General features: G+C 40.8%; 1 protein-coding gene across 1 annotated transcript in view; it reads left to right on the forward strand.

Annotated features, from left to right (window-relative positions):
* Positions 1-27,178, forward strand: part of CUBN (cubilin) — a 258,475-nt gene that overhangs the window by 87,946 nt on the left and 143,351 nt on the right. Inside the window, exon 28 of the mRNA XM_059184039.1 lies at positions 7,921-8,071. Within this exon, the coding sequence (XP_059040022.1) occupies positions 7,921-8,071 (151 nt within the window). The remainder of the gene's footprint in view (positions 1-7,920; positions 8,072-27,178) is intronic.

Raw genomic sequence — 27,178 nt, forward strand, 5'->3', positions numbered from 1 at the left:
AATGAGCCTAGCATTGTACTGAATCGTGACCTGGATTCAAAAGTTTAGAATGAAGTGTATCTATTGATCAATTACACTAAATACTTCATATTGGCATTAAAAGTAACAAGAAGCACTTTATAAGAAATTTAATACTGCAGGGTTGCCCAAGTCAAGTGTGGGGGTTTTTTATCGTAAAAAATTAAAAGGAGAGATACTGATCTCCATGTAATCAAATCCCTTTCCTTAAAAGGAAATGCTGATCTTTCCTGACCATCCCTCACAATGAAGAATTTCATTAATTTGCTACAGTTAATGAGGCAGACACAGCAGCCTTCAAAAGATAGCCTTTGCTCTTGGATTCAAAAGAAATTCTTGTGTGTTTCCCCTCTTGATAGTCTCAAACATGAAGGACAGAATCAGGATGAATGATAATCAGACCTACAGATAGCTTCCGCCCTACCCAGAAGATAGTAGAAATCACATCGGAGGCTCAAAACTTGAAATTGCTCTCCACCCACACTTCCTTTGCTGGGGCTCCTCACCTTGTGCTCTCTCCTCAGACCACAGGCAGCGAGTACCTGGAGGGTCCCTTCCAGCATCTAACAGGCATGTGGCTGGAACAAGAACACAGGACTCAGAATGCCAAGTTTTAAAATTAGGAATCGTGGATTTGGGTTAATTATCTTGATTGTCTCCTCTTTAAAATAGGAAAGATTTCCAACTGCAACATTACAGAATTTTCTTTGAAAAAATGCTGTGTTGACCCTTCAGTGCTTACATTTACTATGTGTTTAATGGGCTTTCCCCCACTTCTTCCCTCAACTGGGAAAGAGCACATTGCAGTACCCTAGGTCTTTCCAGTTCCGCGTTCTATGATTTCCTCTGGTTCTGTGAAGCAGATCTGTCCCTGTGTCTGAGCCCACCTTTAGCAGATGCTGAGGCTTTTAGGATGCAGAATAATTTTTTAAAGATGTTTAGTCCTTTGCTGCGGTGGTATAATTGGCCAAGGGAACGCTGCGGTTCTTGGAATTAAATGTTCACGTTCCCATGGGAGAGTAGGCTTGGCTCTCAATGCATCTCACTTACCACTAGGGAGGGAATTAGGCGGGTAGGGCTCCATCAACAACTCTCAGAACTTATGTTTGTGAGAAGTCTTTAGTCCCCGAGCATCTGAAGGAATTCTTTTTAAATAAAGAATTAGTCTGGGAGGGTATGTGCTATGGCGAGGGCCGTCAAGTGTATAAACCTGGCGATTCACAGACCTATACCTCTGGGGCTAATAATACATTATATGTTAATAAAAATGAATAAAGAAATAATTAGTCTAATTAATAATAAAAACCTACTTCTGATAATAAAACAAGTAAGCATTAGAGACAAAATATGGTTTTAAATTAATGCAGAAGGAGATTACCTTATATAATAACATTTTTTTAAAGATTTTATTTATTTATTTGACACAGAGATCACAAGGAGGCAGAGAGGCAGGCAGAGAGAGAGAGAGGAGGAAGCAGGCTCCCTGCTGAGCAGAGAGCCTGATGTTGGGCTTGATCCTAGGACCCTGGGATCATGACCTGAGCCGAAGGCAGAGGCTTTAACCCACTGAGCCACCCAGGCGCCCCTATAATAACATTTTAATGGACCAATTTTCATGTCTCATCTTGAGATATGTCTAAAAGACTATGGAGATAGACAGTATCGTATTTTTAGTAGACCAGGTGGATAGCTGAGAACCCAGAAGGGTATGGAATTCTGGAATGGAAAGACATTACCAACGCATATCTACACTGCTATATAAATAGGTTCCCAAAGATAATGCTTTCTTGAAAAAATAAACTTACATGATTACATGGGGATATATAGTGTAAAATATACTATTTGGAAAATACAGAAAAAACTAGATAAAAATAAAAACAAAATAAAACAAATTACGTTTCTACTAATAATTTTTGGTGGTATTTATTTCCTGTAGATGCTCTTTATATATTTTGTTTTAATATTCAAAGGGGATCATTCTGTACATGTTATCCTATAATGACTTTTTTTCCAGGTAACAATAGTTTGTGAGTATCTTTCTGTGTTATTTATAATACTGCGTCATTTACAACATGATGCATTCCATCATCCCAGTTTGGCTATTTCTTCCTGTGGAATATTTAGAATCTTTGTCAGATTTCCACTATTATAAACAATGCTGAGATAAACATTCTTGTAGTTAAATCTTTGCACACATCTGTGATTAGACAATGGTTTAAAAAGTGAAAAAAAAATCAGCTTTTGTGGCTTCTAATATGAGTAATATACAGAAAGCAGAAACAAAAATGTCAATGTGCTATTAAGAGGGACCAGCAGTGAGCGGCCACGTGCTAAGGCCACCATCTCCTCTCTGTGTGAGACAGACATCTAATTCAGAGTGACACAGAAAAGCTCAGAATGTGGTCTTCGATGGGTTTCTTGCTGTCATGCAAGGCCCAGCATTATGAGTAATTGTTTAATTTTAGATGGTTATTTCATATTTCCTGCCCCACCCTGTCAGCACATGGCAGCCGTGTGGAGGATGTGTGCCTGTGTATCAGGGAGCACTGTGCAGGGCCACGTGTCTTATGGAGGACCCTGCCTCCTAGGGCCATCACAGAGCCAACCAGAGCCTACCATGCTCTGTTAGCTTTCATCTTTATCATCTGCCTAATTTACTCTCCCCAATTCGATTAAGTTTTTACCCCCGTAGGCTTTTCTCATCCACAATGGGAGCCTTTTACCCTACTCTGTGAATCTTGTTTGGCAATTTCTACTGTTGTTATAGGAACATTTCAAAGACTTTCAAATTTAAAATAAATGCTGAAGTTTCCAGGTTTATTCAGATTTTTTGCGTAAACTTTGGCAACAACATTTCTAATAACTACTCTCATGAGGCAGTTCTCATAGGTCCCGTTACAGTTGTTTTTTTGGGAGGTGGGGGAAAATCTGAAGAAATGCCCCAAGAATTCACCAGTTCCCACCCCTTTGGAGGGCCAGTGGCAATGCTGTTAGGGCTGCAGGCTGGCTGGACAGCCAGGGGAGAGGAGGCAGCAGCAGCAAAAAAAAAAAAAAAAAAAAGGCGTGCAGAGCCACTTTCCCTATCACTTATCCCTCCCTTCTCCATCTCCTAAGGGCAGCCTTGACTGATTTCTTAATGCTCTCTTTGCCATCATCCCGTTATGATCCACCATCTTCCTCCACCCCAACACGCACATCATACTTACACTCTCCCCCAAGGTATGGTTTGCTCTGGGCTATGCGCCCCACGCATGGGGAATGGCCTCACAGAACCACATTGTCATGGCAACGTGCTACAAGCCATGGCCGTCCATCTCTGTACAAGTGATTCATTGATTCAGTACTTCCCTGTCTGGTCTGCCAAGGATGATTTCTGAGAAATATTTTATGTGAGTCATCTCAAGTTCTCTATAGCCATCATATTTTTCTCTCAAAGCTATTTCTAGAATGGTTTCTTTGGAAAAAAATGTTGGTTCCCTTTGCCTCTGACCAAGAGTTAAAATAACAATTTAAGCACATTCCATATGTGTCTCACACTCAACCTATTACGTGGTCTGTCTCATTTGCTGTTTACAACAGTACTTACAAGATAAGTACAATCATGATGCCAAATTTATGAAAAAAAAGTTGGCTAGGAAAAGAAAGTAATTCTCACAAGATTATATTCTAAAAAAAAAGTTCAGAGCTGGACTGGACTGTGTACCTACAACCTGATCAAAATTAATATACTCTAGTATGCTCTTATAGGGAGATCACTTTCCTGCTTGCAGTTGAATATAATCTGCTAGTGACACTGTCTTTGCAAAGCTAATCTGTAAACTTACCGAGTATAGTTCCCAGAAATTTTAACTATGTTCTTACACTGACTAGAATTTTAGTTCTCTATAAATATTAGGAAATTCTCTGCTACACCTAGAATTCTCCTTCATAGCAGGCAAATTATTTCAATACATGTTAAACTCTAAAGGATAACCTTTTTTTAAGCTTTTAAAGATGTGTAATAGAAGATGGACCAAACATTTTTCCCAGAGTTTCTCCATATTTTAATAATATCATCCCAAACAGACTCTTGATTTTGTTTCTCTATTTGGACTATGTTTAATTCTTAAAATTAGTTATCTACTATAAAAAAGTTTTATTGCAGAAAAACTTCAAGGAAATAAGAAAAAGTATGAATTAGAAAAAGTATGAATTAGATGCCCATCTAAAATAGAAAGGGCTGAGTTTTAGTTGTTACTCACTGTAGTTTAAAAGGGGTGTAGAAGCCATTTAGACATCCCATGCTCATATATATGAAAGAATTAATTATAACTTCATTCATTAAAGTCATAAATTTTCAAAATCGTAAAACTATTTAGCAGCAAAGAAGCACTTGAAAAGCACATTTCTGTTCTGAGAGTTCTTGAAGTTCGTAAAGTTGATTCCCATAGAGGGAACAAGTTGAAGTACACATTAGCTGACTCTGGGTTCCTCCAGGCTTGCGTTTCAGTGATTCCTGAAAGTACCTATAGAACCCTTACTCTTAGAAAAATTCAACTCTCTCTGTCAGTGATGTATCCTCAGTTTTATATCTTCTGCCTTGTAAGTATGGTTCTTAATAGCTGGAAGGGGTCCACGGATCCTTTCATGTTGCAGCTGGAGTCCGAAGTCGGTATGGCCTTGTATACTGTATGTGTGCCAAATTATCAAACCCATGCAAAGGAAGTAGATAGAAATTGGTAAATGTGGCTTTAGGCAAGAGATTTCCTTCCTCTTTGGGTGTCCTAAGAGTGGTTGAGCTATTTCAGGGTAGAGTGGGGGGTAGGGAGACCTAAACCTCATCAATCCTGAATGAATAGTCTCCTTCAGAGAATAACTGAAAAGATTCTACAGAGGAGGTTGTATGTATACAACATATTTACCTTCAAAGGTACATTTAAAGGCCAGCCAGAAAGTGGATGCAGCATTTCAGATACTTTAAAAGATAGAACAGGGTGCCTGGGTGGCTCAATGGGTTAAAGCCTCTGTCTTCAGCTCAGGTCATGATCCCAGGGTCCTGGGATCAAGCCCCACATCGGGCTCTCTGCTCAGCGGAGAGCCTTCTTCCCCTATCCTCTCTGCCTGCCTCTCCACCTACTTGTGATCTCTGTCTGTCAAATAAATAAATAAATAAATAAATAACCTTTATTAAAAAACAAACAAACAAACATAGAACAACCTTTCAATACAGTTACACAAATTGGATCCGCAAATTTAAAGTGACTCCATCTTTCTTTTCTTAAGTTCTGCTAGTTTCCTTTTGTGGACTGTTTTCCAAGCTTGAGTATTGTTCACACCGAGTGGATCTTTAGGCTTTCTAAAAGCAGTGGAAATCACATCCTTCCTTAGCAGGACCAAGCCAGCATGCTCGCCAGTAGTTGCAGTGAGTCACAGCTGGAACGTCCTGTGGTTAGCATTCTGCTCTGAAAACAGAATCAGGAGCAGCAGGCACCTCCTGGTTTCCATGGCAACCAGTATTTGTGTACTTTGAAAAATGACTGTTCCTTTTTGTGTGGTAAATTTACGCGGGAACGAATGATAGAGGTGACGTTAGCCATCTGTGAATATAAACAACAACAAAAAAACCCTGATTTAATTAAGTGTAAACTTTAGAAGGACATAAAATTGGGGGTTGGGGTGTTTTTGTGTAGAGGTTTTGTTCTACACTAATTAATTCATTCGTTTATTTGACATATTCAAGCATTTTCATCAATGTCTATTTGATGTTTATTTCAATGCATCACTCTCTCCCCTCCAAAGGCAAAAAGAAACTAATTGTCATTCATCATTGTTCCCCCCCAAACCCCGCTCTCTTTGCCCCTGCCCTACCCCCCATCCCAGGCACAATGCGTTATTTAAGATCAACTGGGATTCAGGGGCGCTCCTTCAATGAAGTAATCCTCTCCAGAAGGAAGAAAAAAAAAAATACCCTCCAAGTCATGTGAAAATGTCAGGTTTCTTAAACTTGCTGAGCTGGGGGAGGCAAAAATACTGTGCTGCTTATGACCTTGTATAGAGTCTAGAAGTCAGTTCCTCAAAATGTCACTACAACCATTTCAGAAGACCCATCAGGCTTAAAGGGATTATGGTTATAGAGAAATCTTACCTTGTGTTTTGTTTCATAAAGTTGAAATGATTAAAGTTTTGGTCACTGAACCACAACCCAAAGTTAAGAATGAGCCTTTTAGAGTGGAAAATAGTAGAGTGTTTCTTACTTATTATACCTCTTCTTGGAAACAGTATGTTTACTTTTGTATTAATTAGTTTTGAATTGGAGTTGGTAGACTGGATTTAATGAAAAAACAAAACAAAACAACTCTGAAGCTGGAATAAATACCTTCCAGTGAAGCAGTAATTTAAGAGTAAACAGAGTGCAGCCTGACCCTCCTCCCCACCTCCTCCCCCTGCCTGAGAGGGGGACGGACCTGCCATCAGAAGCCAAGGATTGTTTTGTTGTCCCATTTTCTTTTTGTGTTACTTTATTCTTTCCCTCATTTTTGTTCCGTCATCATGGCTTCTGTCCACTATCTAGACCCACACATGCTAATAAATATACCACGGGTAACTAGAACAAAATAGACAGCAATGTAGACATTAGTGGAGTCAAAGAAAATACAATGGCTTGAGTCACGAAAAGCCAATCTTTTTAGATTATCATTATCTTTTTTTGATTGAGGAGAAATGGCAGAGAAGCTTAATTTTTATTTTATTTTATTATTTTTTTTTTAGTTTAAAGGTATGTATCTGATGAAATTAATGAAGCAGATAAAGGGTGCATGACAGGATGTACAAAATAGCTTAGTGGGCAAGTGGGCAAAGACCTCAGCAGAAAAGCTCCAGGGGAAGAAATATAAATGCCTAATAAAGATGAAAAACTTTTAACCTCAAAGTAACCTAAGTTAAGACAATTATAAACCCCCCAAATTTTCCCTATTAGCACCAGCTATAAAAATAATAGCAGTCATAATTGCCAAGGCCCCCTGTAAGAACCATTTCAGTAAAGCACTAGTGGGGATATGCTGATAGAAATTTCTGATAAGAGATTTAATGATATATATCAAGAGCCATAAAAGGTGATACTCTCTGATTCATTCCCCTTACAGGAATCTTGCCTGAGGGACATTTAAAATATCAAATACTCACATTGGCAAAAAAATATTGGAAATGTCTTCAATAAACTACAACAGAGTATTAATAACATTTTATGTCACCATCAAAAATGTTTACCTAGACTGTTGAGTGACATGCTTAGAGAAAAACTGGGAACACAATTAAATGTGTAGCCTGAATTTATACACACACATATACACCTGGACATGTGTGTGTATATGTACATATGTAAGTCAACAACAAGAGAGCATTGGCAAGAGAAACTTCTGGTATTAACAAAATATTAAGAGTGGTTATCTCCAGTGGGATTAATTTTTGTATTTACCTTTCTTTCACCTAGTTTTCTAAAATGTCTCAATTTTTATAGTCAGTCTTTTTTAAAAAATATATGGACCTTACAATTACAAGACTAGTCATTGAGCGTCTCTTGTGTGTCATTAATCTGTGAACACATCTCATCCAGGCCACCATTTCCTTATTCTGTGCCTGGATTTATACTTTCAAGGGAACTTGCGAGGCTGACCTAAAATCTAACATTAGTATTTGGATTTCCGGCTTTATTGGGCTTAGGAATCATCCATAAAACTCTCTCTATATATAATCGTCTGTTTTTAACGCTTATGTGAAGCCTCCCGTGCTCAAACCATCTCAGCAGATTGACCCTTAACCTTTCAGCCAAGGAGCAGCTTTGGCCACGTAAGCAGACGTTTGTTTTTTTCCATCTGTCCTGCCATGTGAAGTTTCTCACATTGGGAAATGTCTCCTTGATTTCAGCTCTATGATGGCTCCGAGCGGATTGGGCGCTACTGTGGAGCAGAGTCGCCGCCCTCGGGGAGCACCACAGGCTCCCAGCTTCAGGTGCTGTTCTACACCGATGGGGTCGGTCACGGTGAGAAAGGATTCCAGATGCAGTGGTTCGTTCACGGTAAGCCCTGTGCAGATCTTCCTTGTATTTGATACCTGCTGTATGACTAAGAATTATTCCTTTCCCAATTCTCTCTTTGGAAACAATCCCACCCACGAATATTGGAACCTGGTAACCAGTAAACTGGTGCTAGGCCTTGGTCCGTTTCCTCAGATGTTGGTTGCTCTGGGAGAGTTAATCCTGGCAGGGTTAAGAGAGGACAGGGCTTGGAGACTTGCTGAAGTCTTTGCAATGATAAATTACCAAAGAGAAAGGAGGGGAACAGAGTGAAGTGTCTAGTGGGGGGGAACCTCGAGCTGGGTGTGGTGAGCAAAGGCGAGGTGGCATTAGAGTCTCGCAGGGGGCGTGGAATGGAATGAGATTCAAGGCTTACTCTGACCTAGCTGTGAAGAAATGGTGGGGGTGGGGATTAAAGGGCAAGGATGAGAGCCACTCAGAGAAAGAAGGGGAGGCACTGGGCTGAGAGGGGAGTGGGAGTAGAGACCTCACTTAGCCAGCACGTGCGTTGTACCTGCCAGAGTCAGGGCATGGCAGCACCCACCACTCGTGGTTCAGAAAGCACATAGGGGTGATCATTCCTCCAAGGATGGACATTCCCATTTAATGAGCGTTCCAAACCATGTAGATTGACCTCACGTGACCCAGTCTAATGAGAGTAGGCCCCAGAGCAGTGATTCCCGAAACAGGGTCCCCAAAGAACAGCATCAACACCATCGGACTCTGGTTAGAAGTGCAAATTCCGGGGCTCCCTCCCAGACCTATGGAAGCCTGATATTCCGTGTCTTCACTGGTCTCCCTGGTGATCCAGGTTTGAGAACCACTCTCTTAGAGGGATTCACACCTAACAAATACAGTCCTTGTGACTATTTTAGTAGCAGTCCTCAACCAAGGTCTTAGGACTGGCTGGTCCATTTCAGTCAATTTGAAAGAAAGGTGGAATCGGAATGTTATCCTGGGAACCACACACAGACACCGAAACGGTGACCCTACTGTCAGAATCAGGGGTGAGCCCAAGGCGGGGACACATGCATGTGGATTGTGGGACTCTCAAGGGTTGTTAAAATCATAGTCTGTTTACTGTATGAATCTTAGCACTCCACAGAAATGAATACCCTTGTTATACACTTAGGAGTGTTAGATGGTCTGTTAATATGAACTGGAGACTGGGTGTATTTCTGTTAAAATACTAGTATGGGGCTTTCAGTATTTAAAAATATTTGGTGGTAATCCACAGAGCTACTTATAGCTTGGAATACAGATTAGGAATTCCTAAAGTAAATAAGCTATGATAATTAAGCCTGTGGGAGTTCTGGCCTGTTCTCTTCACCGAAGGGGTAGATTTAACCTTGAAATGTAAATTGATTGACTTGTTAAGTGAAGGGACTGGATTGATTTATCTGTGTAATACAGTCCATCTCTAGTACTCTGTGATTCAGAAATGGCGTGATTCTAAGGCAACTGGAGAAGAGCGTGAAAAAAAAAAAAAAAACCTAGAAGACAGGGGAACATCTTGAGAAATGACCCAGATTTTCAAGAGCTCCAGACATTTCCCAGAACAGGTTTCTCAGACCTTCACATCAGGTGAATCACTGCATGTTAAAATGCAGAGTAAGGTCCATGAATCCTAAATGAGCTTCTAAAATGCTCCCAGGGAATGCTGATGGCGCTACTCTGTAGACCACTCTTTGAGGAGCAAGGCGAGAGCAGATGTTAAGGCTGGAGATATAAAATGGTAGAAAGACAGCATCTCTAGAGACTAGAGAAAGCTTCTAAGGTGCTCTAAGGGCTCATTTTACCAACAGCAAAATAATATCCTCAACCTTTTGAGGTCAGGAGGATATGAGCTGGGGCTTCTATAAGAAAGAACTTTATTGCTTCAGAGATCCAAGGGGAGGAAAGCTTTCCCACAAGACAGAAGAGTAGAAAGGAAGAAACACTAACCAGGTGGAGATTCAGGGCCTAGGGAAGCGGTCCCCACCCCAGATACCCGCTGGAATTGTGTGGGAGCTGTAAAGAGAACCAGTGTCCTGGGTTCAACCTTCAGATAGGATTCAGTTCATCCTCAGTGGGACCTTAACAATGGCTAATTTAAAAAAATCTCCCTAAGTAATTCTGCCATGCACTTAGGATGGAGGGTTTTAGGAGCAGTGATTTTGCTGTTGTTGGTTATAGCTTTCCTCTTGGTGGGTTGCTTCCTGTCCCTTCTGGGCTGTTCTAGCTATCCTACCTGCAGGGCCCCACTAAGGAGTATGATTTAATGGTCCTTACTGGCTACACTGGATTACTATATCACTAGATTCTCCCAGCCAACATGCTGGACATGGTTGAATCCTCTGCTGAAAGCTGAGTTGGGGGGGGGGGGGTTTCTACTAGTTCTGTTTGAAATCTTTCTTTGGGAGGGTCAAAGACACTCTCTGTCAATTCTATTTCCCTATTTACTATGTCACAACTTTCTCTCAATTGTTGAAAACTTGCTAAGCTTAGAATCAGAGTTGCACAACAAAATTTTGCCAAATGGGACCAGAACGGGACCTTTTTTTCCTTAACTCTGTGCTGTCCACTATATATAAATTATACCTTTTTTTTCTTAACTCTGTGCTGTCCACTATATATAAATTATACTTGGGAAGAACCTCTCAGAAGAGGATTATTGGTCATCTAGATTGGTGCAAAATTAACTATCATATACTATAGGCAATGCTTCATGTACACAGAGTTTCTACTGTATATTTTGACTTGGTCTTTAACTTGAGGTAGCCTGGGAGTGGGGCTAACAGCAAAAACTAGGGTCAGGGAAGTGGTCTTTGTAGGAGAGGTTCTCCCACTTCTTACCCAGCAGACATGGACTGAAGGCATACATCTTTTTTCACATTTACCCATGTGTTCATTCCACAGATACCGAAGAGCTGTTTTGGGCCAGGTACTGTGGTAGGGCTGGGGCCAGGGTGTGACCCCAACCACAGGCCTGGTTCTTGGTTTTATAGAGCTACGCCGGGTGTCTGTGAGAAGTAGCCATCAAGCAATATGTTCACGAGTCAACATAAAGTCGAGAATGTGAGAAGGGCCATAAGGGGGGATTTGATTTAGACAGGAGGTTGGAGAAGTCCTGCATGAGAACAGGACCTTTAAACTAAAATCTAGGAATAAGGGCGCCTGGGTGGCTCAGTGGGTTAAAGCCTCTGCCTTCGGCTTAGGTCATGATCCCAGGGTCCTGGGATCGAGCCCCGTATTAGGCTCTCTGCTTTGTCGGGAGTCTGCTTCCTCCTCTCTCTCTGCCTGCCTCTCTGTCTACTTGTGATCCCTGTCTGTCAAATAAATAAATAAAATCTTAAAATAAATAAATAAATAAATAAAATTAAATGTAGGAGTAAGTGGGAATGACATAGGCAAATAGGAGAAGGAGAAGGACTCCCAGTAGAAGAAGGTCCCTGTGGTGGGAGGCAGCAGGGTAAGTATGAGGCACCCAAAATCCAGCGTGGCTGGGGTCCAAGGGCAGAGGGAGGAGTGCTGGAGCGGCTGGGGAGCTGAGCCGCAGCCAGAGTGTTCTGGTCACCCAGGTCACTTCCAGTTAGTGGCTAAGGGAGGGCTAGGCTCTGCACTCTCTCTTTCACATAAATCCTTGGGATTTCAGAGAGCGCAGTTCTAGTAGGACCTTGAAGCACTGAAGGCACATGCCATGTGGCAGGATTTGAAATACAAACTAAAGCACAAAATACAAATAAATACAAAACAAGCAAAGACGAAATCCAAAACACGTTAAAAAACTGGTTTCCATGTGACAGTATAATAGGCATGTTGAGTAGGCATGGTCGTAGGTGAAGGTATTTCTGGAAGCTCATCTCTGCACAGACCCTCCACACTTCGGTCTCAGAGTGGGGATGGCAGGCCAGGGCCCGGCACACCCCGCCCCACTCTAGCACACATGCTGCTTTGCTTTCCCTGCCGGAAGGAAGCTCCTTCAAACCTGTAGCCTCTTTTCATTCGAGATATCTCATTTCAGGCTCTCATCCCCCCCACCCCTTAGCTCTTCTCCAAACTGTGCAGTAAGAATTCCAAAAAGCTCTTTCCTGAGAATTCAGAATCTACACTGGCATCATTTCCTGAGTATTGCTACTGAGAGAGAATCCACACCAACCCCCTCCCTGCCCCACACTTCATCTATTTTGCCCATTAATAAATAAGCCTGTTTTCAAAATGTGCTTCTTTGTCAACTGCACAGATCTTCTGTTTGCTTTGAGAACATGGATGCACAATCAGGCTTTATTTGTGGGCCCCTTTTTAAAGAGGCTCTGTAGATGTGAGATTAAACCGCGCTGCCTGGCCTTTATGCAGACCATCAAAGAGAATCCCACTCTGGAAAGAAAGAAATGGCCACAGTTGCCCTGCCTGGCTCAAAGGTTCACAGTATTCAGTGTTGACAGCATTGTCCAGGGGCTGCATTCGGCCTCGGAGGCCTCCATCGGGGCTGCTGAAGGGAATATAGAACTCTCTGCAAGCTGTGTGAATAGCCGCCTCCCTCCCGGTTGGCTGTGCACACCCCTCGCCTCTCCTGGCCCTCCCTCCCAGAGGCCCTCTTTCACAGGCAGTGGGATCCAGCATACAAACAAGGTCAAGGAGCTTTGTGAGTGGAAGAGTGACATTTGCAAAGGGAGAGCACCCCTCAGCTGGGAATAGCGGGAAAAAGGCTAAGTGGCATGTGATCGGGAGGTGATGTCACCCTGGGTTTTCACAAAGAAAAGTGTGGCCTTTTCTTTAGGGAGATAGATGACATCAGCCTCTTGAATGGGGGCCGGTTCCACTTTGCCTTCTTTTTAGCTGTTAATGAGATTTCTCAAGCCTTGAGGGGAATGGGCTGGGAAGAACATGGCTTCCCTCCTCCATGGCTGGCTTGCTTGGAACACGAGCCAGTCCCTTCTTTTTCTTTTTCCTTTTTTTAAATATTTTATTTATTTATTTGACAGACAGAGATCATAGATAGGCAGAGAGACAGGAATAGAGAGAAGGGGGAAGCAGGCTCCCTGCTGAGCAGAGAGCCTGACGTGGGGCTTGATACCAGGACCCTGAGATCATGACCTGAGTGAAGGCAGAGGCTTAACCCACTGAGCCACCCAGGGACCCCGAGCCAGTCCCTTCTTGAGTTCTCATGGACATGTAGGACCATATGAAAGGGCTTTTAAAAAATATAATTTTAGAGGCTTGGCAAAGAACCTCCATGAGGTCAGCAGTGTTTCTCTTAGACCTTCCCTCTGCTTTTCTTTCCCTCACATGGCCTTCTCAATAGTCTGTTGACTTCTGGTCTTTCAGGGGAACTCCTTCTCATTGGTAATTTTTATTTTTTCTGTGACTTAGAATATATGAGCTTGGGTTTCTGAGAGGTTCACCCTTTGAGGACAAAGGTCTTATCTTTTGTAATAACATTATCCATTTGCCTTATATGCAAATGCTGGCTCATCTCTCTTTGGGTGTGACGGTGAATCAACTTGGGTCTTTGGGGCAGTCTGGGCCTGTTCTCCACAGGAAAGATCGTTTGCAATTGTGCATCAGCTTATAGTGACTGCCCGTAGCCTCTGGAAGCAGGAATTTATCAAGAACCTGCTTTTCCTTGGTTCAACCTACCAACCGATCAATCAACCAACCAACCAACCAGCGTGTTTATTTTTCCATTAACTGGCTCTGGGCTTGGTGTTGAGAATGTAGAGAGTGTATTAGTTTACTCAGGTAGCCATAAGAATATGCAGCCGACTGGGTGGCTTAAATAGCATAAATTTATTTCTCACTGTTCTGAAGGCCTGAAGTCCAAGATCAAGGTGTCAGCAGATTTAGTTTCTCGTGAGGCCTCTCTGATTGCTTGCAGACAGTGGCCTCCCTATGTATGTCCTCACAGGACCTTTTCTCTGTGAGCACACACCCTGGTGTCCCTTCACATATCCTAGTTTCCTCCTCATAGAAGGACACCAGTCAGATTGGATTCGGGCCCACTCTAGGGGCCTCATTTTGATGTAATCACCTCTCTAATGGCCCTATGTCCAAATAGGGTCACATACTAGGTACTGGGGCTTAGGGCATCAGTGTATGAATTTTAGCAGAGAGAACTCAGCCCACAACAGAGAAGAAGGACTTTAACTCCTTGACTTTAGGGAGCTAGTCATCTACTAGGGGAGAAAGACAAATAGACCAACTGTAGAAATAAGTCCAGGATAAGTCCATGGTGCTGTGGGAGCAGAGGAGATGGGGGATGGCTTGAGGGACATTGAGAGTCTCTCCAGACAGCTCTCCTGCTTGAGCTGAGTTTTTGAAGAGTGAATAAGAATTGATCAGTCGGACTAATATCCGGGAGAGGAAGGTATTTCTAAATAGAAGCAGGGGGGCTTGGGATATAGCACCCGAATTTTGTAATGGGCAAGGATTTCAGCTGGAGCACATGTTCTCAATGCCAACCCCAAGTGTATGAAAATTGGTTCTTGGGATAATGCATAAAGCACAGATATGTATCATATGCAGCATGTGCTTTATGTGTAATGTTAGCATCCCATGGACGAGAACTTAGGAAAATATATCTAGGAAGTTTCCCTAGAAGGGCAATAAAGACCAGTTGGGAAACACTGAGCTCCAGGGAATGAGGGAGCTGTGGCAGGACAGGTTGTCAGAGATCAATTGGTCAGAGCCATTGCAAGAACTTGGATTTTATTTCCTGTTGTCTGTCCTGAGCCTTGCCTCTGCATAGTGCAAAAATTCACAACAATCCTGAAGGATGATGTTCACAGTGAAAGTGATTTTATGAATTGTGGTCAGCAAAGATCCAGGGCACGCTCACCAGGCCGGGATGTGAATCACACCTTCTGGTCCTCATGGCAGACAGAGGCCCTTCTCTTGCTGGTGATGAATTGCTTTCATAGTCACTTCCTGCTGGGCAGTGATAGATATAATGTCGCAGAGAGAGAATTTTTTTTTTTTCCTAAGATTTTATTCATTTATTTGACAGAGATCACAAGTAGGCAGATAGGCAGGCAGACAGAGAGAGAGGAGGAAGCAGGCTTCCGGCAGAGCAGAGAGCCTAATACGGGCTCAATCCCAGGACCCTGGGACCATGACCTGAGCCAAAGGCAGAGGCTTTAACCCACTGAGCCACCCAGGCCCCACCCCTGAGAGAGAATGTTAAAACACCTGTCACAGTCAGCCTTTGAAGTAGCCTCCTTGCCAATTGAGAAGGAGTCTTCTGTTCAGTCAGTTAGTAAGCAATCTCTTGGTAAAGACAAACGAGTAAAAACATGGACTCCTGTGACTGTTTTATTCTTTAGTGTGATATAAGGTAAAGAAATCCTGTCCCATTCGGGCAGAAATTTAAGTAAAAGAGAAGTTTTCAAGAAACGTTAGTTGTGTTTAAGTTAGCAGTTATTTCCCTAAACACTGACTGGGCTTTCTCTCACATTTGCACTTGTTATATCCTGTCCTCCTATCCTGGCCTCCATCTGTTTGATATTTGGAACGTTTTCTTTGTGATACAGCAAATGTTTAAGCATGGAGACTGAACACAGTCTTCATGTAGAACCAAAGCATAGATTTCTGCACTGTGATACTCTGTCTGATTTGTATTTATGGCAAATTCTCACTTGTGTCTTTTTGCCAAGAAGCTCTTAATGGGTGATGTTGTTTATAAATTAACTGACATTTATAAGATTGGGATAATAATTTACTAAGAAAATCATGCACCTCTTTTTGCTTTGGCTTCAGAACCTTTTCAGCGAGATCCTAGTAATCAGAGGCAGCATTAAACATAGGCAGACCTTTCAGAATGAGTGGGAAAGCTAAATCCTGACATTATTTGCCTCCTTGACAACAGAAAATACACATACACACAGTTGACCTTCATTTAATGTTGGCTCTAAGTCTGGCAACGAGTGAGGACCATTTAGGAGTCTTGCAACCCAATTCCCATGTCGCTACTGTTTGAAAAAGTTTGAGTTCTGTTTCCATTGCTCCTCTTTGAAACAGTTATAAAAGGAAAAAAAAAAAAGTAACTCCCAAACAACCATGACCTTCCCAAATCATATATTGCAGAATTTGTAATAGTCCTTAAATTTGGGCCAAATGAAGGGCTTTCTGGAATCTTCTGTTTGTGTTCTTGTTCCCTAGCAACAACATCCCTGATAGATACTGCACATACTTTCCAGGGGATTCCACACTCTTTCATTCAACACGAAAAAAAGAAACCACACTTATTTTTTTTTACTTCATAGTTTCAAATTTTGTGACAGCCAAAAATGACTAAACCAATGCAGAACAAACCACAAAGTTCAGGTTAGAACATTAATTTTTGTCCCAGAAGTTTCACTTTTTGAACATTCACTTCTATATTGCCATATTTGTCTATGGCATTATTTATCCAACGACTTGATTTCTTTTTTTTTTTTTTAAGATTTTATTTATTTATTTGACAGAGAGAGATCACAAGTAGATGGAGAGGCAGGCAGAGAGAGAGAGAGAGAGGGAAGTAGGCTCCTTGCTGAGCAGAGAGCCCGATGCGGGACTCCATCCCAGGACTCTGAGATCATGACCTGAGCCGAAGGCAGCGGCTTAACCCATTGAGCCACCCAGGCGCCCCAAGGACTTGATTTCTTTATGTGCTCCTGTGTATTCAGAGGAACTAATACCTGCCTTCCATGGCATTTTGACTCACACGACAAAGAAGGAATCTCTGAGGCAGGAATAGCAACTACATTCTAGAAGGTTTAATAGAATTTCATATTTTCTATGTAACTAATGACATTAATACATTTGTTCCTTTTTTTTTTTTTTTTTTTTATTTAGTTATTTGGCAGGCAGAGAGGCAGGCAGAGAGAGGGGGGAAGCAGAGAGCCCGACATGGGACTCGATCCGAGGACCCTGAGATCATGACCTGAGCCGAAGGCAGAGGCTTAACCCACTGAGCCACCCAGGCGCTCATGTCCCTGATTATTTTTTTTCTCCTAGTTATACCTACAGACTGTTTAGAAGCTACACGATAGAGATTTTAGTACTTAAATGTTTAAGATATTAATTGTGATGAAAATAAACTGCCATATAAAGAGTGAATGAAATGAAATGAAAATGAAAATGAAAGTGAGTGAAAATACAATTTAAATGCTTGGTGCATTGTTAATTGACATCTCCCTTATTATCACTGGACCAAGGAATTATTTTAAAAACATGTGATGTTGTTTTGAAAATGTTGATATTATCATCTTTAAAAAGTGCTACTAACCATGTGTGGAGTCCTTTGGTTAGTGCTTTAAATATTATCTCAGGTTTTGTCCAAAAATGTGCTGAAGTTAGCATTATCATCCCCACATTACAGATAAGAACACTGAGGAAGGAGTCCTGGAGAAGTTCAAGAACCTCCCCAAACATACAAATCCAGTGAGTGATAGAATCAGGACACAGAACCAAGGTAGTATAGAACTCTAAAGCCTTTGTCTTAAAGAGCTACATTCTGCCTAAAGGCAAGTGTGTTTTTCCCACAACTTTTCATTGCAAAAGAGCTTAAGCCATATTGCAGTGCAGAGATGGTCAGAGTTTATAGCGAGAGATTTTGTAACTAAATTCCCACTGAGGATTATGAAGGTTTGAAAATGAGCATTTGCAGTCTTTCCCAAGTAAATAATATTCTGGTTCCAAGATCTCCCCACTGAATTACACAATTCCTCCTTTCTTCGGGTTCAAGTAGCAATAATGGAGGGGAAGCCCATTACTTAGCAAACGACGAGTTCAAAATAGCTGATGTTGTTTGTCCTTCAACACAGTACGTGCTCTGTTATTCATTTATAAAGTGCTCCTCTTTGGGCATTGCTCTGTAGGGTTGACAGAATCGTAAACTTCTGAGCTGGGCTGGACCACAGAGATTATCTAATTGGTTACCATGCTCTAGTTTCCCAAACTAGTTTACAGGAGTTTTATTACAGTGAGGAGTGAAAGGATAGCTGCCCCCAAAATAGTTTGGCTTGACGGGAGGTCAACAATAGGGGACATGGTAGAGCTCTAGATGGGGTAAATTGGGGAGCCCCACCTGAAAAAGTGTTGCCCCTCTCCAAGGAAGTGACCTCGAGGGCTGGATGCCTGCAGCCTTTGCCCTCTGAGTGGCCTGCACCCCGGTATCATCCCAGAAAATGATCCTGTGTCTCAGGCTTGGACAGAGCTTAGATGGCTAAAGGATACAACCATTGGCAAGGTGCCCCCTCACATATCTGTGCATTTGTTGAGAGGGAGCACCCTGGCTGTGGAGGAAAGGTTGGGAGTAAATGATGGTGGGGCATTCTGCAAAGCCATGCGGGGAAGTTCATGAGCCTTTCCCTGGAAGCCTACTGTGGGCCACAACAATTAAATCAGAAGAAAGCAGGATTGGAATGCATACTTTTAAATAGAAGTATGAGGGTTGAACTTGGAAGTCCCATCAAGAGAACCCATTTCTTCAGTCTTTGCCTATTTGGGAGATTTCATAAAGGAGCTATAAATAGCCTTAGGCTGGACTAGGCATGTATTTTGGGGGGGGGGGGGGATTAGTCTAGTTGCCTTGGTCTCATTTCATTTCCTTGGAAGATATTTTTATGCCATTTTTATATGTTTTGTTCAGAACTCAGATAATTTAAAAAATGCTTAAGAGAAAGATTGAGTGCTCGATTGATTTCTGAATTGTAAGCAAAGAACTGCTACTGAGGAACCTTTGTTTGATTTGGCCAGAATGCATAGATGAGGAAGAGAAAGGACACGGTCAATCAAAATGAAGAGACAACACGATTGGCTATACTTCTCTGGGTCAAAATGAAAGATTGTTATCCTTTCATGTATAGGAAATTAAAATTTACACTATGTGAAAAGTTCCCAAATATGGCTCCATTGGGTTCATTTCTCTTTGATGATGTACTAAGGTAAAACACTGCAGTAGTCGGCTCCTGGATATCTGAGAGAGTCAGATAGATACGATAATCTTAATTTTGAATTTCTATGGCATCTTCTATAGTCATTTAAAAGTCATTTTGTAACTATGGGCAGAATCCATTTCAAGCTCCTCGCCTGTTTTCCAAGTCATTAACTTCATGGTATGGCCTCATTCTTTCTTTCTTTTTTTGTCCCTACCATTGAAAACAGATGACTCTACTCCATATCCATTGCTGTATGGAAATCAGTCAGACAAGTGATTTTCTGAAAATCATCTGGGCCTGGGATGAGGTCGTTATGAAAGAGGAAACTTTTTAAACCCTTACTGGTTACTCAGTGCTAAAAATCATTATCCTTAGTTCTTGGTTTTGTGTTTCTCCTATTGTGCTGCTGAGCCCTAAGTCTGTAGCTTTCTCAAGGGTAGACTTTACTGGATCTGAATGTTTGTGCCCCTGTCCCGCCATGCCTGCCCCCACCAAAACATGTGTGTTGAACCTAACCCCGAAGGTGATTTAGGTAGGTAGGGCATTTGGATTTAGGAGGTAGGGCATTTGGGAGGTGATGAGGTAGGTGATGAGGGCTCTGGGATTAGGCCCTTATAAGAGAGGCCACGAGAGATCCCTCTGGTATATGGCTTCTGTGACCCAGAAGAAGGTGTTCACCCAACCATGTGGGCACCCTGAGCTTGGTCCTCTAGCCTCCAGAACTTTGTGAAATAAATAAATTCCTGTTGTGTATAAGCTACTCAGTCTGTGGTATTTTGTTATAGCAGCCCAAAGAGACTGAAACCAACTTTCTCTGTCTTCGAACCTTATCCTTAACCAACCATTATCTCAACCTCTGTCTGATAAATAGGAAGTAATTAACAGAAGAAGGAGTCAGGAGAGCTTACACACCCCTACTCCTTCAAGTATTATACTCATAGTGGCTATAGTTTTGTGTCAGTCTTCAAGTTTGGCCGCACTGTCTATCAAAAGAATGGGGGTACATTAGCTTCCGTAGGACTGCTGTAACAAAATACCAAAAACTGATTGTCTTCAAACAACAGAAATTTATTTTCAAAGTTTCAAAGGCTAGAAGTCCAAAATCCAGGTGTTAGCAGGGTCATTTCTCCAGGGACTCTAGGGAAGAATCCTCTTTTAGGTCCTGCAAGTTGCTGGCAATCCTTGGCTTTCTTTGGCTTCTAGAAGCATAATTCCAATTTCTGTCTCCATCCTCAGTGGCTTTCTTCCTTCTGTGTGTCTGTATCCAGATTTCCCTTTTCCCATGAGGACACCTATTATATTAGATTTCAGCCCTACTCTGATCCATGGTGACCTCATCTTAACTTGGTAACATCTACAAAGACCCTGTATCCAAATATGGTCACATTCACAGATCCCATGTGGATTTGATTTCTGGGGGACACTATTCACCCTAAGATGGGAGTGTCTGCAACTTTTGACAACGTTCTCTCTTGGGGTCACCATGCTTTGTCTTCATTCTTTTTCCTTTATTCTCAGGAGGATTTCACATTCCTCGGTCTTTTATTATCTGATCTTTTTCTCTGGTTTCATCTGTGATTGCTCTAGTTTGTGCCAACCCACAAAATGTCCCAGAAAATTAATCTGCAAATCCTTAAGATCAGATCATATCCTTGAAATCAGGTGGATCCTGGGGGCTCTACACTTGGCCTTGTCTATCAAGAGTCTAGTGATCTGATTTTTGTATTTCCTCTCAGTAGAATAGATACCTATCATTTGCCTTTCTCCTGCATCCCAGGAGAGCAGTACCCATATTAAGACTGTTGGGAAATTAACTGTTAAAATCAGAATTAACAGGTAAAATTGCTGACTTTTTGTGGTGCTTCTCCATGCAACAGTCACCTTTGGACAGCTTTGGCCATTTTAGAGAGCTTTCTACCTCCACTTTCTACCCCTTTCCTTAAATTTCTCAGTTCAAAATTGCTTTACCTATATTATTTGCATATCTCATAGATGAAACAGAAGTGAGGCCTGTGTATGCCAGGAAATAGTTCAACCTTGCCTTGGGTTGGACCATCCCCCACTTCTGAGCTCTTAGTTGCCATTTTGCACCATACCTGCCCCACCGGAAGAATCCTTATTGGCAACGTCTTCCAGCAAGCCCACTTAGGCTGCCCTGTAGCATGTCAGAGGGAAACTGGGCTAAGCAGTTTCTCAAGGTATTATAGAAGAGAACGTTTTTAATTTTAAATAATAGAAAAACAAAATCCGCATCAGTCAGTCATTTTAATGAAGTGCGTGAGCATCATGATTTATTGTGTTTAAAATTTATTCTTTTTCTGTATTGTGACTTTTCACCTTTTTTTTTTTAACACTGACCACTGATTTCTCAGGTGTTTCCTTTGGAAGTTGAAGGATGAGGATGTGAAGATGTCCTGTTTGGGTCTCTGTTGCTTTTCTTCCAGCCTCGGTGGGCTTTGGCCACGCCTGTTCCATGCTGGCAGCCCTCCAAGTACTATTGGTTTACAGATCATTGTTTCAAGAAAATGCCAAGAGAGAGACTTGGTAGTTTCAAGAAAATACCAAGAGACTGCATTTGAGCAACTGTAGAGAAATACAGAAAGCACTTCTAACTTTGAGCCTGTGGTTCCATTTAGCTGTTTCCTTGCTGGTTTGCTTTTATTAGAACTCTTTTATTTAAAAGTGACACTAACAACCCAAAACCTTGAAGAGAGAACAAACATACTTAGATTATGCTTAATTTTTGTGTGTGCATTCTGAAATTTTATACCTTGCTTATTTGAGACCAAAACAGCAAAACAAAATGAAATCAGCATTAGCAAAGTCCTTTTATGAAAAAGATTTAAACTATCTTCACAAGTAAGCAAGTTTAGCAACAGCTTTTAACTCTTCCTTGTTATGAGTTTAGTAGATCAAGGTGCTTCCTGCTGATAAGGTAAGCACTTCCTTTCAGCTGATGACTGGGAGTTTGGAGGAAAAGAAATCAAATAGATTATCAGTCACCAGGACTAAAAGTTTTATAAAGATTAACTAATGAAAACTGAAAAACATGTGATTCTCTGTAGGACCTTATTCTATTCCAGCTCAGCTGCTGTCTCATGATATTAATAAATTAGATTTTTCAGATTTGCCTCACATTAAATGAAACAGGGTTTAACTTTATTTTTTTCAGGTTGCTGTGGTGATTTTCCCCTCAGTAATGGATAGAACAGTAATGACGACAGTGTTCAACACTGCCCTTCCAGTGCTTTTGGGCTCCAGTGCCCAATGAGGCATAGTGGAGAGAACACAGAACTGGGCTTAGGGGTGGAGGGGCCGGGCAGAGATGGTCGGTGGCCCCAGATGTGCATTCACAACCTGAGCTACAAGTCCAGCAACCCTCTGGAGCCTCATTTTGCTTGTCTCAAAATAGCATAGCTGATACGATCTGATATGATCATTCCTGGCTTTTGCAGAGTTGTTAGGAATTTCAAATAAGATAATGTGTTTATTAAAAGCTGTTTGAAAAACTATGAGCTACCATGCAGATATGAACTCTCTTTACTGTAGTTTAATGAACAACTTAATGAAAAGCCTTACTTTGGTTATTTCATTTAATCTGTACAGCAACCCTATGAGGTTAAGGATTAATGCTGTTACAGATGAAGAAATTGTGGATGAGAAATGTTCAATTAGTTATGCAAGTGGTAACACAGCCAAGGTTGGAACTCGGTTAGTCTTGTGTCATGGCCTGTACTTTACTTGGAATATTATGATATTTTCAAAAGTTTTGCAACCTAACATGCAAATTAGGCAACTCTGAAATTGTGTTGTCTCCTCCATGAAAATCTCTTACCAGCTGGCTATAAAGAACTACTTTCTCTAACTTCTATTTCTTCCAAAAATGTCTCTCTCAAAACCTTTAATTCACTCTGTTCTCTACTTCTTGGCTTGTTTTTTTTCCTCACTTAATCATTTTCCTAATGGCGACCCCTAAAATGCTTTCCTAAATCACTTTCCTCTATTTTAAAGATTTTATTTATTTACTGAGAGAGAGTGTGAGAGAGAGAGCAGGGTGGGGAGGGGAGAAGCAGATGGAAAGACAAAGAACATTAAGCAGACTCCAAGCCCCACACAGAGCCCAGCGCGGGCTCAGTCCCATGACTGGAGATCATGACCTGAGCCGAAATCAAAGTCAGATGCTTAACCAACTGAGCCACCTGATTTATAACTCATTCATTTATTCATCCATTTTATTATTTATTTATTCATTTATTTTTAATGTTTTTTAATTTTTCCCCTCCCCAAATTTAAATTTAGCAGTAAAGTAAAATGACGATACTTGTTTATGTAGAAAGTTTTTAGTGTTTGGACATCAGCAACACTGAGGTAAAGAGGTACAGAGGTAAAGCACCTTCTCAAATAGCTATATTTTAAAATTCCACAATCTTTATTAAAAAGAAAACAAAACACACCCGGTTTCTAACCCCAGGAGGTGCAGAAATAGTAAATTCAATAAAACAAACAGGCGTGCTACCCAATATGAATAAGACGTTATTGATGAGGCAGAATTAAACTTAGCTTTTGATTCATTTCCGCATTTGGAACACATTCTCTCTTTCTCAGAATCATACACAATGGGACTTTTAGATTATCTTCATATTTCTTTTGACTGATGATGGGCTTAGTATGTGTTGATAGCGGTTCTAAATCACATTTCTGGTATTAGAATGGACTCCCTTTTCCAGAGCTAATTAAGTGGAAAATGATGCATAAATAAAATTTGGAAGACCCATATTATACATTCTTTAAAAACTCCACTATGTATTGTGAATTATAGTTGTCATTTGCTTCCATTTATAATTTTAAAAAGTTTAGCTCTTGGTGTGACTTTATAATTTTTCATTTTCATCCATAATTATACCATTCCAAATTGCTGTTTTCATGTCTCACTGTTAGCCAAATGATAGTATAGATTTATGAAACACAGTATCAAATAAATTCATTACATATTTAGTTTTTCGGTATTTAATTTTTTGGTTAATAGAAATTTTCATAGTTTTTTGTGAGTATGTTTTTCCTATCACTGAAAGAGAGCATGGGGGAAAAAAAGACATCATTCATTTTTTTCAGTTTTTAAAATGTATATTTTGACATATTTTATTTTTGCCTGATACCATCTACACATGTGTCAAAGAATACCAAAGTCAAGGAAAAACTGATGATACCCAAGAGAATGAAGGATAACTGGCTAAATGCTGATTAAAATCTCTCATCTGTGGACTGGAAATAAGTATCCAAAGAGAATTATGCTAACACAGTAGTATCAATATCAAAACTAACAACTTTTAAAATATCTTGTAGCAACTCACCAGGACCATTTATTTATTCTTATTTTTATAACTTACCACCAATTAACATGTAAAGGATAAAACAAAATTCACTGGTTTTTCCAAATCAAAGCTTATTGAAGTTACTCTTTGCAAACTAAAGGAAAAGCAAAGGGAGTTTAATGACTTACAGAAGGGCAGGTGGGGATACCACTTTTTAGATCTATAAATGGATTTTTTTCCAGAGGCATTAAATATGCCTGGCTTCTATAACACTACTTATAGTATCATATATGCTAAATAAATACTTTCTGAATGAATGGATGGGAACTGGAAAGTTATTTCCATCTCTTTGAGAATATAGAAATACAAAGAGTGAAATTTCTACCTTAATGATCAGAATTAACTTCATTTTCCAGTACTTCATAGTTTTACCATAAAATACCACTAAATGAATGTATTCTACTTTACATTTGACTTGATCTTGTAAATCAAACTTGTTTCCTTTTGATACGTTAAGCCTTGGACGTAGTGAGTACACAAAGGAGAAAAGGAGAGAAAGCTCCAGAGTTTTTAAGTGCCCACACTTGTGATCTTTTCCTTCTCACCGCTCAGTCTTTTCACCCCAAGAGGGTACTTCCAATAATATTGGAATTTCTCCTTAAAAAACACACACTTCAGTGCTGTTGAGGAGAGGAGAACATGACATACCTAAAAGTACAGTTTGGCTTTGTGTTTTGTAAACCTTGTTTATGTTTGCTCTAAATCTTAGGGAAAAATTCACAGTGGGCCTCCGGAGCTGTAAGTGGGTAAATAAAATTAAAGCCATGATTTCTCAAAGCATCACTGGATGCCAAGAATCTGATATCATCATTCCAGTTTACACTGACCCGTTTAAGAGTATTCGTATCCTGTTATTCGCAGAAGAATTTACAAGGAAATCTAAAACCACTGGAAGAGACAATGGAAAATGTCATGCAGATTTTTAGATGAATCAACTATGATAAAAAAAAAAAATGAGTTAGCTTGTCTGGTGAACGGAATAAAATAAAAAATGCAGAGATGAGCTATCCAACCTTCCACCTCCTTATTCTCTTTTATATGATGTGGCCATGAAGTTGTTCTCCTCCAAAGACTTTTTCCCCACTGGATTTTTTAAATCTGATACAACTGATACCAAGGTCCATAGGAGCTGAAAATGTGGGTTGGGAAAATGTGGGCAGGGTAACAGAATGCTTTCACTTCCCTATGATGTATTTTAGTAGAAGGTGCTGAATCTTCAGATAATTTGTATGGGGGTCACTATGTTCCAAGACTCCAGGGGGCACCATTTGATGGCATATTCTGTGACCAGCGCCCCCTGATGTTGTGCAGTGGGGCTGCGTCAACTGTGCTGATCTTGGCTTCAGGAATGTTTTCCACGTGTTGTTCCAGGAGGAAAACTATTTTCTAATCTTTCATGGCACTCATGCTTTTTCAACATCCACCACAGTCTATAAACAATATCAGCACAGCTAATTTTGAACCGCTTTTTCATGGGGCTTTAACCAGAAATGAAGGTAGAAGCCTTATAGACCATAGGAAAGGTACTGCTCTGTGCGACACACATTTAAGTCTGAAAACATGGGTTTTCAAAGGGAAGGAGGAAACTGGCAACTCAAGAAGATAGTGACATATTGGACTAGAATCAGGTTTCTTTACCAAATCAAGATTCTTCTGGGGTGCCTGGGTGGCTCAGTGGGTTAAAGCCCTGGGTTTAAAGTGGCTTTAACCCACTTCGTGGGTTAAAGCCTTTGGCTCAGGTCATGATCCCGGGGTCCTGGGATCGAGCCCCAGTCAGGCTCTCTGCTCAGCGGGAAGCCTGCTTCCCCCCACCTCTCTGCCTGCCTCTTTGCCTACTTGTGATCTCTCTCTGTTAAATAAATAAAATCTTTAAAAAGAAAAAAAAATATTCTTCTTAGAATTCTTCTTAGCCATTTTCAGTTATGTGGTGATTCTGTATGTTCTTCTTAACCCTTATAAAACCTTTTTTCTAACTCACTGTACATTTGTAGAGTGTGGACAGGAGACATGACCTCAGCTTTACGGGTTGCTTAAAGTCACAGCAGTTTAATTGTCCTCATGTGACAATGCACGTACATTCATTTTTTAAATCCAAAAAGTCTTGATGCAAATTGAGAGAGATATTTGGAAGACTTTGGCAACTAATAAAGAATATTCTGAAAAAATAGAAAAGGTGGCTTGGATATGTTGGCAGAGCAAGCAATGTTTTTGTTTTTTTAAATATTTTATTTATTATTCATTTGAGCAATTGAACGCACACGTGTGAGTAGGGAGGGAGGAGGTGAGAGAGAATCTCAAGTGGATTCCCCACTGATCATGGAGCCCTGACAGGACTTGGTCTCAGGACCCTGAGATCATGACCTGAGCAGAAACCAGGAGTCAGACACTTAACCAACTGAGCCACCCAAGAGCCCCAAGGAATGTTTTTTAATCACCAAAAATTGCTATTGGAAAAAAGGAGGATCTATCTTTTTTCCCCTAATTTTATCTTTTTTTTTTTTTTTGTAATTTTGTCTTTAAAGTCTGAGCCTTGCTCAAATTTTACTCCTTTCACAAAGTTTTCTCTACCTATCCCTTCTCAAATCCCCAAATTCATACAAACTACTTGAGCCTGTAGAATTCAGTACTTGGATGCAATCAGATTGCTTGGATTGGTGTCCTGCTCTACCACTGACAAACTAGATAACCTTGACCAAGTCACTTGACCTTTGTGTGCATTGCTTTGCTCACTTGAGAAATACAGATAATAATCGTACCTGCTTCATGTGGTTATTATGAGTATTCAAAAAGGAAAAAAAAACCTAGAAACATATCTAAGTACTTCGTGGCATTTCCTTTTT

This window comes from Mustela lutreola, chromosome 8, assembly GCF_030435805.1.
Source record: "Mustela lutreola isolate mMusLut2 chromosome 8, mMusLut2.pri, whole genome shotgun sequence".
Classification (NCBI taxonomy): domain Eukaryota; kingdom Metazoa; phylum Chordata; class Mammalia; order Carnivora; family Mustelidae; genus Mustela; species Mustela lutreola.